At 58.5% G+C, this 18349-nt stretch overlaps 1 protein-coding gene across 2 annotated transcripts in view; it reads left to right on the forward strand.

Moving 5' to 3' along the window:
* klhdc3 (kelch domain containing 3) overlaps positions 1-18349 on the forward strand; it is a 113547-nt gene that overhangs the window by 66558 nt on the left and 28640 nt on the right. For both annotated transcript variants that reach the window (XM_070870685.1, XM_070870686.1), the window contains exons 6-8: positions 5260-5473; positions 7361-7447; positions 11626-11734. In XM_070870685.1, coding sequence (XP_070726786.1) covers positions 5260-5473; positions 7361-7447; positions 11626-11734 — 410 coding nt within the window. The remainder of the gene's footprint in view (positions 1-5259; positions 5474-7360; positions 7448-11625; positions 11735-18349) is intronic.

The raw sequence follows: 18349 nt of genomic DNA on the forward strand, positions 1-18349 counted from the left end.
CTGTGTGTGTCGGGGAGGGGGAGGGGTCTCTGTGTGTGTCGGGGAGGGGGAGGGGTCTCTGTGTGTGTCGGGAGGGGGAGGGGTCTCTGTGTGTGCGCCGGGGAGGGGGAGGGGTCTCTGTGTGTCGGGGTGGGGAGGGGTCTCTGTGTGTGTCGGGGAGGGGGAGGGGTCTCTGTGTGTGCGCCGGGGAGGGGGAGGGGTCTCTGTGTGTCGGGGGGGGGGGAGGGGTCTCTGTGTGTCGGGGAGGGGTAGGGGTCTCTGTGTGTCGGGGGGGGGAGGGGTCTCTGTGTGTCGGGGGGGGGAGGGGTCTCTGTGTTTGTCGGGGTGGGGAGGGGTCTCTGTGTTTGTCGGGGGGGGAGGGGTCTCTGTGTGTCGGGGGGGGAGGGGTCTCTGTGTGTCGGGGAGGGGGAGGGGTCTCTGTGTGTCGGGGAGGGGGAGCGGTCTCTGTTTGTCGGGGAGGGGGAGGGGTCTCTGTGTTTGTCGGGGTGGGGAGGGGTCTCTGTGTTTGTCGGGGAGGGGAGGGGTCTCTGTGTGTGTCGGGGAGGGGAGGGGTCTCTGTGTGTCGGGAGGGGGAGGGGTCTCTGTGTGTCGGGAGGGGGAGGGGTCTCTGTGTGTGCGCCGGGGAGGGGGAGGGGTCTCTGGGGGGGGAGGAGTCTCTGTGTTTGTCGGGGGGGGAGGGGTCTCTGTGTTTGTCGGGGGGGGGAGGGGTCTCTGTGTTTGTCGGGGGGGGGGAGGTGTCTCTGTGATTGTCGGGGTGGGGAGGGGTCTATGTGCCGGGGAGGGGTCTCTGTGTTTGTCGGGGGGGGGAGGGGTCTCTGTGTGTGTCGGGGGGGGAGGGGTCTCTGTGTTTGTCGGGGGGGGGGAGGGGTCTCTGTGTGTGTCGGGGGGGGAGGGGTCTCTGTGTTTGTCGGGGGGGGGAGGGGTCTCTGTGTTTGTCGGGGTGGGGAGGGGTCTCTGTGTGTGTCGGGAGGGGGAGGGGTCTCTGTGTTTGTCGGGGGGGGGAGGGGTCTCTGTGTTTGTCGGGGGGGGAGGGGTCTCTGTGTGTCGGGGGGGGAGGAGTCTCTGTGTGTGTCGGGGGGGGGGAGGAGTCTCTGTGTGTGTCGGGGTGGGGAGGGGTCTCTGTTTGTCGGGGGGGAGGGGTCTCTGTGTGTCGGGGGGGGAGGGGTCTCTGTGTTTGTCGGGGGGGAGGAGTCTCTGTGTGTCGGGGGGGAGGGGTCTCTGTGTGTGTCGGGGAGGGGAGGGGTCTCTGTGTGTGTCGGGGGGGGAGGGGTCTCTGTGTGTGTCGGGGAGGGGGAGGGGTCTCTGTGTGTGTCGGGGTGGGGAGGGGTCTCTGTGTGTGTCGGGAGGGGGAGGGGTCTCTGTGTGTCGGGGGGGGAGGAGTCTCTGTGTGTGTCGGGGAGGGGGAGGGGTCTCTGTGTGTCGGGGGGGGAGGGGTCTCTGTGTGTCGGGGGGGGAGGGGTCTCTGTGTGTGTCGGGGAGGGGGAGGGGTCTCTGTGTGTGTCGGGAGGGGGAGGGGTCTCTGTGTGTGTCGGGAGGGGGAGGGGTCTCTGTGTGTCGGGGGGGGAGGAGTCTCTCTGTGTGTCGGGGTGGGGAGGGGTCTCTGTGTGTGTCGGGAGGGGGAGGGGTCTCTGTGTGTCGGGGGGGGGAGGAGTCTCTGTGTGTGTCGGGGGGGGGAGGAGTCTCTGTGTGTGTCGGGGAGGGGAGGAGTCTCTGTGTGTGTCGGGGAGGGGAGGGGTCTCTGTGTGCCGGGGAGGGGAGGGGTCTCTGTGTGTCGGGAGGGGGAGGAGTCTCTGTGTGTCGGGGGGGGGAGGAGTCTCTGTGTGTCGGGGAGGGGGAGGGGTCTCTGTGTGTGTCGGGAGGGGGAGGGGTCTCTGTGTGTGTCGGGGGGGGGGAGGGGTCTCTGTGTTTGTCGGGGTGGGGAGGGGTCTCTGTGTGTCGGGGGGGGAGGGGTCTCTGTGTTTGTCGGGGGGGGGAGGAGTCTCTGTGTGTGTCGGGAGGGGGAGGGGTCTCTGTGTGCGCCGGGGAGGGGGAGGGGTCTCTGTGTGTCGGGGGGGGGGAGGGGTCTATGTGCCGGGGAGGGGAGGGGTCTCTGTGTGTGTCGGGGGGGGGAGGGGTCTCTGTGTGTGCGCCGGGGAGGGGAGGGGTCTCTGTGTGTCGGGGAGGGGAGGGGTCTCTGTGTGTGTCGGGGTGGGGAGGGGTCTCTGTGTGTGTCGGGGGGGGGAGGGGTCTCTGTGTGTCGGGGGGGGGGGAGGGGTCTCTGTGTGTGTCGTGGGGGGAGGGGTCTCTGTGTGTGCGCCGGGGAGGGGGAGGGGTCTCTGTGTGTGTCGGGGGGGGGAGGGGTCTCTGTGTGTGTCGGGGAGGGGGAGGGGTCTCTGTGTGTGCGCCGGGGAGGGGGAGGGGTCTCTGTGTGTGTCGGGGGGGGGAGGGGTCTCTGTGTGTGTCGGGGGGGGGAGGGGTCTCTGTGTGTGTCGGGGGGGGAGGGGTCTCTGTGTGTGTCGGGGGGGGGAGGGGTCTCTGTGTGTGTCGGGGGGGGGAGGGGTCTCTGTGTGTCGGGGGGGGAGGAGTCTCTGTGTTTGTCGGGGGGGGGAGGGGTCTCTGTGTGTGTCGGGGGGGGGGAGGAGTCTCTGTGTTTGTCGGGGGGGGGAGGGGTCTCTGTGTGTGTCGGGGGGGGGAGGGGTCTCTGTGTGTGTCGGGAGGGGGAGGGGTCTCTGTGTGTGTCGGGGGGGGGGAGGAGTCTCTGTGTTTGTCGGGGGGGGGAGGGGTCTCTGTGTGTGTCGGGGGGGGGAGGGGTCTCTGTGTGTGTCGGGGGGGGGAGGGGTCTCTGTGTGTGTCGGGGGGGGGAGGGGTCTCTGTGTGTGTCGGGGGGGGGAGGAGTCTCTGTGTGTCGGGGTGGGGAGGGGTCTCTGTTTGTCGGGGGGGAGGGGTCTCTGTGTGTCGGGGGGGGAGGGGTCTCTGTGTTTGTCGGGGGGGAGGAGTCTCTGTGTGTCGGGGGGGGAGGGGTCTCTGTGTGTGTCGGGGAGGGGAGGGGTCTCTGTGTGTGTCGGGGGGGGAGGGGTCTCTGTGTGTGTCGGGGAGGGGGAGGGGTCTCTGTGTGTGTCGGGGTGGGGAGGGGTCTCTGTGTGTGTCGGGAGGGGGAGGGGTCTCTGTGTGTCGGGGGGGGAGGAGTCTCTGTGTGTGTCGGGGAGGGGGAGGGGTCTCTGTGTGTCGGGGGGGGAGGGGTCTCTGTGTGTCGGGGGGGGAGGGGTCTCTGTGTGTGTCGGGGAGGGGGAGGGGTCTCTGTGTGTGTCGGGAGGGGGAGGGGTCTCTGTGTGTGTCGGGAGGGGGAGGGGTCTCTGTGTGTCGGGGGGGAGGAGTCTCTCTGTGTGTCGGGGTGGGGAGGGGTCTCTGTGTGTGTCGGGAGGGGGAGGGGTCACTGTGTGTCGGGGGGGGGGAGGAGTCTCTGTGTGTGTCGGGGGGGGGAGGAGTCTCTGTGTGTGTCGGGGGGGGGAGGAGTCTCTGTGTGTGTTGGGGAGGGGAGGGGTCTCTGTGTGCCGGGGAGGGGAGGGGTCTCTGTGTGTCGGGGAGGGGGAGGGGTCTCTGTGTGTGTCGGGGGGGGGAGGGGTCTCTGTGTTTGTCGGGGTGGGGAGGGGTCTCTGTGTGTCGGGAGGGGGAGGAGTCTCTGTGTGTCGGGGGGGGGAGGAGTCTCTGTGTGTCGGGGAGGGGGAGGGGTCTCTGTGTGTGTCGGGAGGGGGAGGGGTCTCTGTGTGTGTCGGGGGGGGGAGGGGTCTCTGTGTTTGTCGGGGTGGGGAGGGGTCTCTGTGTGTCGGGGGGGGAGGGGTCTCTGTGTTTGTCGGGGGGGGGAGGAGTCTCTGTGTGTGTCGGGAGGGGGAGGGGTCTCTGTGTGCGCCGGGGAGGGGGAGGGGTCTCTGTGTGTCGGGGGGGGGGAGGGGTCTATGTGCCGGGGAGGGGAGGGGTCTCTGTGTGTGTCGGGGGGGGGAGGGGTCTCTGTGTGTCGGGGAGGGGAGGGGTCTCTGTGTGTGTCGGGGTGGGGAGGGGTCTCTGTGTGTGTCGGGGGGGGGAGGGGTCTCTGTGTGTCGGGGGGGGGGGAGGGGTCTCTGTGTGTCGGGGGGGGGGAGGGGTCTCTGTGTGTGTCGGGGGGGGAGGGGTCTCTGTGTGTGTCGGGGAGGGGGAGGGGTCTCTGTGTGTGCGCCGGGGAGGGGGAGGGGTCTCTGTGTGTGTCGGGGGGGGGAGGGGTCTCTGTGTGTGTCGGGGGGGGGAGGGGTCTCTGTGTGTGTCGGGAGGGGGAGGGGTCTCTGTGTGTGTCGGGGTGGGGAGGGGTCTCTGTGTGTGTCGGGAGGGGGAGGGGTCTCTGTGTGTGTCGGGAGGGGGAGGGGTCTCTGTGTGTGTCGGGGTGGGGAGGGGTCTCTGTGTGTGTCGGGGGGGGGAGGGGTCTCTGTGTGTGTCAGGAGGGGGAGGGGTCTCTGTGTGTGTCGGGGGGGGGAGGGGTCTCTGTGTGTGTCGGGAGGGGGAGGGGTCTCTGTGTGTGTCGGGGGGGGGGAGGAGTCTCTGTGTTTGTCGGGGGGGGGAGGGGTCTCTGTGTGTGTCGGGGGGGGGAGGGGTCTCTGTGTGTGTCGGGGGGGGGAGGGGTCTCTGTGTGTGTCGGGGGGGGAGGGGTCTCTGTGTGTGTCGGGAGGGGGAGGAGTCTCTGTGTGTCGGGAGGGGGAGGAGTCTCTGTGTGTCGGGAGGGGGAGGAGTCTCTGTGTGTCGGGAGGGGGAGGGGTCTCTGTGTGTGTCGGGAGGGGGAGGGGTCTCTGTGTGTGTCGGGAGGGGGAGGAGTCTCTGTGTGTCGGGGGGGGGAGGAGTCTCTGTGTGTGTCGGGGGGGGAGGGGTCTTTGTGTTTGTCGGGGGGGGGAGGGGTCTCTGTGTGTGTCGGGGTGGGGAGGGGTCTCTGTGTGTGTCGGGGGGGGGGAGGGGTCTCTGTGTGTGTCGGGAGGGGGAGGGGTCTCTGTGTGTGTCGGGAGGGGGAGGGGTCTCTGTGTGTGTCGGGAGGGGGAGGGGTCTCTGTGTGTGTCGGGAGGGGGAGGGGTCTCTGTGTGTGTCGGGAGGGGGAGGGGTCTCTGTGTGTGTCGGGGTGGGGAGGGGTCTCTGTGTGTGTCGGGAGGGGGAGGAGTCTCTGTGTGTGTCGGGGGGGGGGGAGGGGTCCTCAGTTGCGATCGTTCCCGGGATGTTGGTTGTTTGTTGCTGAACACTTTCAATATCTTTCCCCCCCCCCCCCGGCAGGGTAACCCGGCACGTTGGCGGGATTTCCATTCGGCCACAGTGATGGGCAGCCGGATGTACGTGTTCGGAGGTCGGGCTGACCGCTTCGGTCCATTCCACTCTAACAACGAAATCTACTGCAACCGCATCAAGGTGTTCGACACGGAGACCAATCACTGGCTGGACTCCCCCAGCGCACAGCTGCTCCCGGAGGGACGTCGCAGCCACTCTGCCTGTAAGTGATGTCTCCGGGGCGCCGTCAGTCGGTGGGAGGGATGGCACCGCGTGTAGTCAAGCCAGGGCCTGACCGAGCCCTCTAAGATTAGGGTCACAGGTCACATCCACATACCCAAAGGGGACCAGCAATAAGGCATGTTATTAAGGGAGCGGTAGTTCAAATACAGTCAAACACAGTCAGGATAGACATAGTCGACATACGACCATGACAAGTAGCTGGTACTAGTCCCGATCGGACAGCCGAGACGGCTGGTGGCACGAGCAGTTCTTATTTTCATCGTTTTATTGTGTTTTTTGGGGTGGGCCTGGGGGAACATGACCGATGGGACCATTTAACCTCCAAGGACTCTTCCCAAAGCAGGGTGCCCCAATGGCTTTGTCTCCACGCTGAGGTGAAACCCTCCCCTTCACATGTCTTTCCCGTTTATACTTTCTGAAACTCCATTCTCCTGAGCTTGCAGTCAGACAGGCCATTCTTGGCCTGCACATGTCTGGAGCTGCCTGCTATCAGTTATTTATGTTCAAGCTGTTCGAGTCGCTTTAGCTATCGTAACACGGAATCAACGCTTCAATTCGAACACCAGTCTGAAGAGACTTTTTGGTCTCCAGTTATTTCTTCCAATTCACGATTTCTTGCACCTTGCTGTGCTCACCACGTGCCTTCACATTGGTTATCCATTCCTCACGGGGGGCAGGCAACCTTCCCACCGCATCAGTGCCGGGGTATGGCCATGGCCAATAAGAGAAAGCCCAGCCATTTCCCCATCGCCTTCAACGGCACCACGATCGGAGAGTCCCAACATCAACATCCTGGGGTGGGTCACTCCGGACCTGTGCCATAAAGTGTCATCAGCCATGGCTCAGTGAATAGCACTCTGAGTCCGAAGGTTGTGGGTTCAAGTCCCACTCCAGGGACTGGAGCACTTAAATCTAGGCTGACACTCCAGAGCAGTGCTGAGGGAGTGTCGTGCTGAGGGAGTGTCGTGCTGAGGGAGTGTCGTGCTGAGGGAGTGTCGTGCTGAGGGAGTGTCGTGCTGAGGGAGTGTCGTGCTGAGGGAGTGTCGTGCTGAGGGAGTGTCGTGCTGAGGGAGTGTCGTGCTGAGGGAGTGTCGTGCTGAGGGAGTGTCGTGCTGAGGGAGTGCCGTGCTGAGGGAGTGCCGTGCTGAGGGAGTGCCGTGCTGAGGGAGTGCCGTGCTGAGGGAGTGCCGTGCTGTCGGAGGGGCAGTACTGAGGGAGTGCCGCACTGTCGGTGGGGCAGTACTGAGGGAGTGCCGGACTGTCGGAGGGGCAGTACTGAGGGAGCCCTGTGCTGTCGGAGGGGCAGTACTGAGGGAGTGCCGCACTGTCGGAGGGGCAGTACTGAGGGAGCCCCGTGCTGTCGGAGGGGCAGTACTGAGGGAGCGCCGCACTGTCGGAGGGGCAGTACTGAGGGAGCACCGCACTGTCGGAGGGGCAGTACTGAGGGAGCTCCGCGTTGTCGGAGGGGCAGTACTGAGGGAGCTCCGTGTTGTCGGAGGGGCAGTACTGAGGGAGCCCCGTGCTGTCGGAGGGGCAGTACTGAGGGAGCCCCGTGCTGTCGGAGGGGCAGTACTGAGGGAGCCCCGTGCTGTCGGAGGGGCAGTACTGAGGGAGTGCTGCACTGTCGCAGGTGCCAGCTTTCGGACGAAACGTTAAACCGAGGTCCCGTCTGCTCTCAGACGTTAAAGATCATATGGCCACTATTTTGAATAAGTGAGGTGGAGTCATCCCCTGTTTCCAGGGCCAATATTTATCCTCTGACCACCATCACTAAAACAGATTATCTGGTCATGGACACGTTGTTTGTGGGAGCTTGCTGTGCGTAAATTGGCTGCCTTCCCTAATCTCTGCCCTCGCTTCCCTGCAGTTACCTACAAGAGTGAATTGTACATATTCGGTGGTTACAATGCAAGATTAGACCGGCACTTTAATGACCTGTGGAAGTATAATCCTGGTGAGTACTGACTGCCATATCTCGGCACTTGCTAACTTCCATCGTTTGACGCAGTGGTACCGAGAGGTTGCAGAGATTGAGTCGTCTTTATACCGAGGGAGAAATTTACCATTTTTATATGGAGCACACAATCACTCTGTCTCACAGCACTTCACACAGAGAGTCTCTAATTCATCCTCAGGCAAGGCGAGCATTTATATACTGAGAATGGGACTGACTGTGGGGGGAATCCCACCCGGACTGGGACTGACTGGGGGGAAATCCCACCCGGACTGGGACTGACTGGGGGGGGAATCACACCCGGACTGGGACTGACTGGGGGGAAATCCCACCCGGACTGGGACTGACTGGGGGGGGGGGGATCCCATCCGGACTGGGACTGACTGTGGGGGGAATCCCATCCGGACTGGGACTGACTGTGGGGGGAATCTCACCCGGACTGGGACTGACTGGGGGGGGAATCCCATCCGGACTGGGACTGACTGTGGGGGGAATCCCATCCGGACTGGGACTGACTGGGGGGGGGAATCTCACCCGGACTGGGACTGACTGTGGGGGGAATCTCACCCGACTGGGACTGACTGGGGGGGGAATCCCATCCGGACTGGGACTGACTGTGGGGGGAATCCCATCCGGACTGGGACTGACTGGGGGGGGAATCTCACCCGGACTGGGACTGACTGTGGGGGGAATCTCACCTGGACTGGGACTGACTGTGGGGGGAATCTCACCCGGACTGGGACTGACTGTGGGGACAATCCCACCCGGACTGGGACTGACTGTGGGACAATCCCACCCGGACTGGGACTGACTGGGGGGGGGGGGAATCCCACCCGGACTGGGACTGGGGGGGGGGGAATCCCACCCGGACTGGGACTGACTGTGGGGGGAATCCCACCCGGACTGGGACTGACTGGGGGGGGAATTCCACCCGGACTGGGACTGACTGTGGGACAATCCCACCCGGACTGGGACTGACTGTGGGACAATCCCACCCGGACTGGGACTGACTGTGGGGACAATCCCACCCGGACTGGGACTGACTGTGGGACAATCCCACCCGGACTGGGACTGACTGTGGGACAATCCCACCCGGACTGGGACTGACTGGGGGGGGAATTCCACCCGGACTGGGACTGACTGTGGGACAATCCCACCCGGACTGGGACTGACTGTGGGACAATCCCACCCGGACTGGGACTGACTGTGGGGACAATCCCACCCGGACTGGGACTGACTGTGGGACAATCCCACCCGGACTGGGATTGACTGTGGGACAATCCCACCCGGACTGGGACTGACTGTGGGGACAATCCCACCCGGACTGGGACTGACTGGGGACAATCCCACCCGGACTGGGACTGACTGTGGGACAATACCACCCGGACTGGGACTGACTGTGGGGGGAATCCCACCCAGACTGGGACTGACTGGGGGGGGAATCCCACCCGGACTGGGACTGACTGTGGGGGGGAATCCCACCGGGACTGACTGGGGACAATCCCACCCGGACTGGGACTGACTGTGGGGACAATCCCACCCGGACTGGGACTGACTGTGGGACAATCCCACCCGGACTGGGACTGACTGTGGGGACAATCCCACCCGGACTGGGACTGACTGTGGGACAATCCCACCCGGACTGGGGCTGACTGTGGGGGGGGGATCCCGCTCGGGCTGGTGCTCTCACAGTGCTGTTCGGGAGGGAGTTCCAGAATTGTGATCCAGCGACGACGAAGGAACGGCCGATATATTTCCAAGTCAAGACGGTATGTAACTTGGAGGGGAACTGATCATAAGAACATAAGAATTAGGAATAGGAGTAGGCCATCTAGCCCCTCGAGCCTGCTCCGCCATTCAACAAGATCATGGCTGATCTGGCCGTGGACTCAGCTCCACTTACCCGCCCGCTCCCCGTAACCCTTAATTCCCTTATTGGTTAAAAATCTATCTCTCTGTGACTTGAAAACATTCAATGAGCTAGCCTCAACTGCTTCCTTGGGCGGAGAATTCCACAGATTCACAACCCTCTGGGAGAAGAAATTCCTTCTCAACTCAGTTTTAAATTGGCTCCCCCGTATTTTGAGGCTGTGCCCCCTAGTTCTAGTCTCCCCGACCAGTGGAAACAACCTCTCTGCCTCTATCTTGTCTATCCCTTCCATTATTTTAAATGTTTCTATAAGATCACCCCTCATCCTTCTGAACTCCAAGGAGTAAAGACCCAGTCTACTCAATCTATCATCATAAGGTAACCCCATCATCTCCGGAATCAGCCTAGTGAATCGTCTCTGTACCCCCTCCAAAGCTAGTATATCCTTCCTTAAGTAAGGTGACCAAAACTGCACGCAGTACTCCAGGTGCGACCTCACCAATACCCTATACAGTTGCAGCAGGACCTCCCTGCTTTTGTACTCGATCCCTCTTGCAATGAAGGCCAACATTCCATTCGCCTTCCTGATTACCTGCTGCACCTGCAAACTAACTTTTTGGGATTCATGCACAAGGACCCCCAGGTCCCTCTGCACCTCAGCATGTTGTAATTTCTCCCCATTCAAATAATATTCTCTTTTACTGTTTTTTTTTCCCAAGGTGGATGACCTCACATTTTACGACATTGTATTCCATCTGCCAAATCTTAGCCCATTCGCTTAACCTATCTAAATCTCTTTGCAGCCTCTCTGTGTCCTCTACACAACCCGCTTTCCCACTAATCTTTGTGCCATCTGCAAATTTTGTGACACTACACTCTGTCCCCTCTTCCAGGTCATCTATGTATATTGTAAACAGTTGTGGTCCCAGCACTGATCCCTGTGGCACACCACTAACCACCGATTTCCAACCCGAAAAGGACCCATTTATCCCGACTCTCTGCTTTCTGTTAGCCAGCCAATTCTCGATCCATGCTAATACATTTCCTCTGACTCCGCGTACCTCTATCTTCTGCAGTAACCTTTTGTGTGGCACCTTATCGAATGCCTTTTGAAAATCTAAATACACCACATCCATCGGTACACCTCTATCCACCATGCTCGTTATATCCTCAAAGAATTCCAGTAAATTAGTTAAACATGATTTCCCCTTCATGAATCCATTCTGCGTCTGCTTGATTGCACTATTCCTATCCAGATGTCCCGCTAGTTCTTCCTTAATAGTTTCAAGCATTTTCCCCACTACAGATGTTAAACTAACCGGCCTATAGTTACCTGCCTTTTGTCTGCCCCCTTTTCATGCCCCCTAGTTCTAGTCTCCCCCATCAGTGGAAACATTCTCTCTGCATTAACATTGTCAAGCCCCCTCATAATCTTATACGTTTCGATAAGATCACCTCTCATTCTTCTGAATTCCAATGTGTATAGGCCCAACTGACTCGACCTTTCCTCATAAGTCAATCCCCTCATCCCCGAAATCGACCTTCTCTGAACTGCCTCCAATGCAAGTGTATCCCTCCTTCAATAATGACAGTTTTAACCTAAAGGTAACACTAACGGTCATAGGATTATAGCATCTTGCAGCACAGAAATAGACCACTTGCTCCAGAATTGCTGTTCCGGCTCTTTGAACCAGCTGCCCAAGTTAATCCCACTCTCCATTTTTCCCCATAACCCTCCAAATAACTCCTCTTCAAATAAATGTCCTTTTTAAAAATTCATTCCTGGGATGTGACCGTCGCTGGCCAGCCCGGCGTTTATTGCCCATCCCTAATCGCCCCTTGAGAAGGTGGTGGTGAGCCGCCTTCTTGAACCGCTGCAGTCCGTGTGGTGAAGGTGCTCCCACAGTGCTGTTAGGGAGGGAGTTCCAGGATTGTGACCCAGCGACGATGAAGGAACGGCCGATATATTTCCAGGTCAGGATGGTGTGTGACTGGGAGGGGAACGTGGAGGTGATGGTGTTCCCATGGACCTGCTGCCCTTGTCCTTCTAGGTGGTAGAGGTCGTGGGTTTGGGAGGTGCTGCCGAAGAAGCCTTGGCGAGTTGCTGCAGTGCGCTGGTGGGATTTGGACTCGTGAAAGTATAAGTCAGCACAGTAGACGAGTGTAATGTCGATAATCTACGAAATACTTTACATCTGCAGACACTTGCTGACCCGGATTGCTGTGTTGAATTGATAACGATACTGGGTGTGTGACTTGTTGCTTGGTGCGGTGTGACAGTGAGCTGATGGACACGCTTCCCTTTCAGAGTCCTCGACATGGAGGAAGGTTGAACCAAAGGGCAAGGGGCCCTGTCCTCGAAGGAGGCAGTGTTGCTGTATGGTCGGCGACAAAATCATCCTCTTCGGAGGCACCAGGTTAGTGTGGGCTAGTGAACCCTGGCTTGTTCTGTGTGTTGGGGGGTGTCGGCGAGTTTCAGACTAAACCACTGTCGGAGGGGCAGTACTGAGGGAGTGCCGCACTGTCGGAGGGGCAGTACTGAGGGAGTGCTGCACTGTCAGAGGGGGCAGTACTGAGGGAGCGCCGCACTGTCGGAGGGGCAGTACTGAGGGAGTGCTGCACTGTCGGAGGGGCAGTACTGAGGGAGCGCCGCACTGTCGGAGAGGCAGTACTGAGTGAGTGCTGCACTGTCGGAGGGGCAGTACTGAGGGAGTGCCGCACTGTCGGAGGGGCAGTACTGAGGGAGTGCTGCACTTTCGGAGGGGCAGTACTGAGGGAGCGCCGCACTGTCGGAGAGGCAGTACTGAGGGAGCGCCGCACTGTTGGAGGGGCAGTACTGAGGGAGTGCTGCACTTTCGGAGGGGCAGTACTGAGGGAGCGCCGCACTGTCGGAGGGGCAGCACTGAGGGAGTGCTGCACTGTCGGAGGGGCAGCACTGAGGGAGTGCTGCACTGTCGGAGGGGCAGTACTGAGGGAGTGCTGCACTGTCGGAGGGGCAGTACTGAGGGAGTGCTGCACTGTCAGAGGGGCAGTACTGAGGGAGTGCCGCACTGTCGGAGGGGCAGTACTGAGGGAGTGCTGCACTGTCGGAGGGGCAGTACTGAGGGAGCGCCGCACTGTCGGAGGGGCAGTACTGAGGGAGTGCTGCACTGTCGGAGGGGCAGTACTGAGGGAGCGCCGCATTGTCGAAGGTGCTGTCTTTCGTGGATATCGAGGATGACTTGCTTCCACGCCAAAAAAGGGATGAGTTCACAGGTGTTTCAATGAAGGACCTAATATTCCAGATCCCGAACTACATCCTGAAGGGTGGAAGATGCCTGTGAGTGGATTGTTTTAACGTGGGATGACCGTTGTACACCAGCCCCCACACGGGCTTGACAGAGCGAGGTCTTGGTCCAGTGGCAAGGGTTAACCAGGACGACTGGGGACCAGCTCTGCTGCACAGACCCAGTGCCCACACATATCGCACAGTGTGGGCTCGGCCCGTGCTGCCCCTGGGCCCTCGCCGCTTCTGGGCTTCAGATTCACGCCTCTCCTGGGCCCCGGTCACTTCCCTCTACAATCTCTTGCCGCTCCTTCGCCCCTCCTGCTGTGCCTGCCCGCACTGCAATCAGCGACCTGGCTTCGCAGCCGTCGCCCTCCTGCAGCAGCACGCGCTGCTCCCTGCAGTGGCCCCGGCCTTGAGAAGGTGGGGGTGAGCCGTCTCCTTCAGCCGCTGCAGTCCGTGTGGTGAAGGTGCTCCCACAGTGCTGTTAGGGAGCGAGTTCCAGGATTGTGACCCAGCGACGATGAAGGGACGGCCGATATATTTCCCAGTCAGGATGGTGTGTGACTGGGAGGGGAATGTGGAGGTGGTGGTGTTCCCATGCGCCTGCTGCCCTTGTCCTTCTAGGGGGTAGAGGTCGCAGGTTTGGGAGGTGCTGCCGAAGAAGCCTTGGCGAGTTGCTGCAGTGCATCTTGTAGATGGTACACACTGCAGCCAGGGGGCGCCGGTGGTGGAGGGAGTGAATGTTGAAGGTGGGGGATGGGGGGCCCATCAAGTGGGCTGCTTTCTCCTGGATGGTGTCGAGCTTCTTGAGTGTTGTTGGAGCTGTACTCATCCAGGCAAGTGGAGAGTATTCCATCACACTCCTGACTTGTGCCTTGTAGATGGTGGAAAAATAAAAAAGGGAAGGTGGCTCAACCGTGGCTATCAAGGGAAATCAGGGATAGTATTAAAGCCAAGGAAGTGGCATACAAATTGGCCAGAAATAGCAGCGAACCCGGGGAGGAGGACAGAGGAGGACAAAGGGTTTGATTAGGGCAGGGAAAATGGAGTACGAGAAGAAGCTTGCAGGGAACATTAAGACGGATTGCAAAAGTTTCTATAGATATGTAAAGAGAAAAAGGTTAGTAAAGACAAACGTAGGTCCCCTGCAGTCAGAATCAGGGGAAGTCATAACGGGGAACAAAGAAATGGCGGACCAATTGAACAAGTACTTTGGTTCGGTATTCACTAAGGAGGACACAAACAACCTTCCGGATATAAAAGGGTCAGAGGGTCTAGTAAGGAGGAGGAACTGAGGGAAATCCTTATTAGTCGGGGAATTGATGGGATTGAAGGCCGATAAATCCCCAGGGCCTGATGGACTGCATCCCAGAGTACTTAAGGAGGTGGCCTTGGAAATAGCGGATGCATTGACAGTCATTTTCCAACATTCCATTGACTCTGGATCAGTTCCTATCGAGTGGAGGGGAGCCAATGTAACCCCACTTTTTAAAAAAGGAGGGAGAGAGAAAACAGGGAATTATAGACCGGTCAGCCTGACCTCAGTAGTGGGTAAAATGATGGAATCAATTATTAAGGATGTCATAGCAGTGCATCTGGAAAATGGTGACATGATAGGTCCAAGTCAGCATGGATTTGTGAAAGGGAAATCATGCTTGACAAATCTTCTGGAATTTTTTGAGGATGTTTCCAGTAGAGTGGACAAGGGAGAACCAGTTGATGTGGTATATTTGGACTTTCAGAAGGCTTTCGACAAGGTCCCACACAAGAGATTAATGTGCAAAGTTAAAGCACATGGGATTGGGGGTAGTGTGCTGACATGGATTGAGAACTGGTTGTCAGACAGGAAGCAAAGAGTAGGAGTAAATGGGTACTTTTCAGAATGGCAGGCAGTGACTCGTGGGGTACCGCAAGGTTCTGTGCTGGGGCCCCAGTTGTTTACACTACATTAATGATTTAGACAAGGGGATTAAATGTAGTATCTCCAAATTTGCGGATGACACTAAGTTGGGTGGCAGTGTGAGCTGAGAGGAGGGTGCTATGAGGCTGCAGAGCGACTTGGATAGGTTAGGTGAGTGGGCAAATGCATGGCAGATGAAGTATAATGTGGATAAATGTGAGGTTATCCACTTTGGTGTAAAAACAGAGAGACAGACTATTATCTGAATGGTGACAGATTAGGAAAAGGGGAGGTGCAACGAGACCTGGGTGTCATGGTACATCAGTCATTGAAGGTTGGCATGCAGGTACAGCAGGCGGTTAAGAAAGCAAATGGCATGTTGGCCTTCATAGTGAGGGGATTTGAGTACAGGGGCAGGGAGGTGTTGCTACAGTTGTACAGGGCCTTGGTGAGGCCACACCTGGAGTATTGTGTACAGTTTTGGTCTCCTAACCTGAGGAAGGACATTCTTGCTATTGAGGGAGTGCAGCGAAGGTTCACCAGACTGATTCCCGGGATGGCGGGACTGATCTATCAAGAAAGACTGGATCAACTGGGCTTGTATTCACTGGAGTTCAGAAGAATGAGAGGGGACCTCATAGAAACGTTTAAAATTCTGACGGGGTTAGACAGGTTAGATGCAGGAAGAATGTTCCCGATGTTGGGGAAGTCCAGAACCAGGGATCACAGTCTAAGGATAAGGGGTAAGCCATTTAGGACCGAGATGAGGAGAAACTTCTTCACCCAGAGAGTGGTGAACCTGTGGAATTCTCTACCACAGAAAGTTGTTGAGGCCAATTCACTAAATATATTCAAAAAGGAGTTAGATGAGGTCCTTACTACTCGGGGGATCAAGGGGTATGGCGAGAAAGCAGGAAGTGGGTACTGAAGTTGCATGTTCAGCCATGAACTCATTGAATGGCGGTGCAGGCTAGAAGGGCCGAATGGCCTACTCCTGCACCTATTTACAATGTTTCTATGTTTCTATGAAAGGCTTTGGGGAGTCAGGAGGTGAGACACTCGCCACAGAATACCCAGCCTCTGACCTGCTCTTGTGGCCACAGTATTTATGTGGCTGGTCCAGTTAAGTTTCTGGTCAATGGTGACCCCCGGGATGTTGATGGTGGGGGATTCGGTGATGGTAATGCCGCTGAATGTCAAGGGGCGGTGGTTAGACTCTCGCTTGTTGGAGATGGTCATTGCCTGGCACTTGTGTGGTGTGAATGTTACTTGCCACTTATCAGCCCAAGCCTGAATGTTGTCCAGGTCTTGCTGTATGTGGGCACGGACTGCTCCATTATCTGAGGAGTTGTGAATGGCACTGAACACTGTGCAGTCATTGATGATGCAGGCTGTACAGCGCTCTGCAGCACCCACACAGACAGCTCACCGGCGATTACAGAGGAAAAAACAAGTGTGTGCGGTATTTTCAACGTGCCACACAAAGGGAACATTGGCGGAGTGTGTCGCTCAGACTGATCGCTTGAAACCTTGTGCAGATGTTTTTCGGGTTAAACGTTTCCTGAAGCTGCCGCTGTTAAACATTTGGCCCCTCCCTCTGCACGGGCGGGCCAGTCAGCAGCTGGTGTATCTGACCGCAGATCCGGGGTGAAGCGGCAGAGTATCACTGAAGGGGTGCAGTGTCCGTCTTAACATTGTATCTCCAGCACAGAAACGGGCCAAGCGGCCCACCCGCTCTCTATCCAGGTCAGCCAGGGAGCGAGCGAGTGACAGGCCGTCTCACGGAGCTGGTCCCGAGTTACCCCGTCACACGGAGCTCCGCCGGCTACCCTGCCCCACGGAGCTGGCCCCGAGTCGCCCTGCCCCACGGAGCTGGCCCCGAGTCACGCTGCCCCACGGAGCTCCGCCGGCTACCCTGCCCCACGGAGCTGGCCCCGAGTCACGCTGCCCCACGGAGCTCCGCCGGCTACCCTGCTCCACGGAGCCGGTCCGGAGTCCCAGCTACCCTGCCGCACGGAGCTCCGTCGGAGGGGAGGGGCCCTGTCTCTGTTCAGGAGCTCGCCAGGGTGAGCGGCGCTGGTCTGTGCTCTGCGTCCCCGCCATCAGCAGCAGCTGGAAACGCTGAGTTCGTTGCCCGCGCGGAGCGTGGTCCCGCTGATCAGGGGTGAGAGAGCTCCTTACCCAGCAGTTCGCAGCCCTCTGCTTACTCTCGCTCAGCAAGCAGCTCCACACACACACACACACACGCGCGCGGACCCTGATAAGGAAAGCAGTGCGTGGAGCCCCTCGGTCCGCCTTTCCGCTCGTGTGTTTCCTCAATCTGCTGCTACTAAAGATCGCAGGCCCTGATTAGTGAATGGAAACTATTCCTTGCTTCAAACAGCCAGGCCTTTCAGCAAGCAGCTGTCCTGGGGGTGAGGGCCGAGGACAGAGGAGAGTGCTGAAGCCAGGCACACCATTAACCAGCAGCGGCTGCAATCGGGAGCTGTTATCAGCTGCTTAAGCGAGCTTTTACAGCGCCTTATCAGGCTGGGCAGCCGGACTGACTGATAACAAGCTCCGAGACCTTGCCTGACTTGCACTGGGAGGAGCTGAGCTGGTTCAACACCATCGCAGGTCCCCTGTGTGACTGCAGTTTGAGCGTGACGCGGTTTTTATCATCCGCGGCGACGCACTCATAAGAAATAGGAGCAGGAGTCGGTCATACGGCCCCTCGAGCCTGCTCCGCCATTTAATAAGATCATGGCTGATCTGATCATGGACTCAGCTCCACTTCCCCGCACGCTCCCCTTATCCTCTTATCATTCAAGAAACTGTCTATCTCTGACTTAAATATATTCAATGTCCCAGCTTCCACAGCTCTCTGAGGCAGTGAATTCCACAGATTTACAACCCTCAGAGAAGAAATTCCTCCTCATCTCTGTTTTAAATGGGTGGCCCCTTATTCTAAGATCATGTCCCCTAGTTCTAGTCTCCCCCATCAGTGGAAACATCCTCTCTGCATCCACCTTGTCAAGCCCCCTCATAATCTTGTACATTTCGATAAGATCACCTCTCATTCTTCTGAATTCCACTGAGTAGAGGCCCAACCTACTCAACCTTTCCTCATAAGTCAACCCCCTCATCCCCGGAATCAACCGAGTGAACCTTCTCTGAACTGTCTCCAAAGCAAGTATATCCTTTCGTAAATATGGAAACCAAAACTGCACGCAGTATTCCAGGTGTGGCCTCACCAATACCCTGTATAACTGTAGCAAGACTTCCCTGCTTTTATACTCCATCCCCTTTGCAATAAAGGCCAAGATTCCATTGGCCCTTCCTGATCACTTGCTGTAACTGCATACTATCCTTGTGTGTCTCATGTACAAGTACCCCCAGGTCCCGCTGTACTGCGGCACTTTGCAATCTTTCTCCATTTAAATAATAACTTGCTCTTTGATTTTTTTTCTGCCAAAGTGCATGACCTCACACTTTCCAACATTATACTCCATCTGCCAAATTTTTGCCCACTCACTTAGCCATTGTCCCTTTGCAGATTTTCTGTGTCCTCCTCACACATGGCTTTTCCTCCCATCTTTGTATCTCTGGCAGCCCCGAGGCACTGTGCCAAGCCCTGCCCGCTGCCTCGCCCACCCTCGCCCCGCAGTGCAAGCCAGGAGCGTCGGGGGGCCGTGTGGACACCGCAGCTTTATTGGGCAGAGGGGGGTAGGGTTCGGGGATTGCCCACCCAAGCGGGACCCCCCTCTGCCCCGTGCCCGATGGTGAAGGGGTGACCCAGTACCGACCCCCTCCCCAGGGCGCACTCCACGGGTTTGGGGCCGGGGACTGTAGCCGCGGATCAGGAAGGGAGCGACCTCGTCTGCG

Source organism: Pristiophorus japonicus, unplaced genomic scaffold, assembly GCF_044704955.1.
Source record: "Pristiophorus japonicus isolate sPriJap1 unplaced genomic scaffold, sPriJap1.hap1 HAP1_SCAFFOLD_160, whole genome shotgun sequence".
Taxonomy (NCBI): Eukaryota; Metazoa; Chordata; class Chondrichthyes; family Pristiophoridae; genus Pristiophorus; species Pristiophorus japonicus.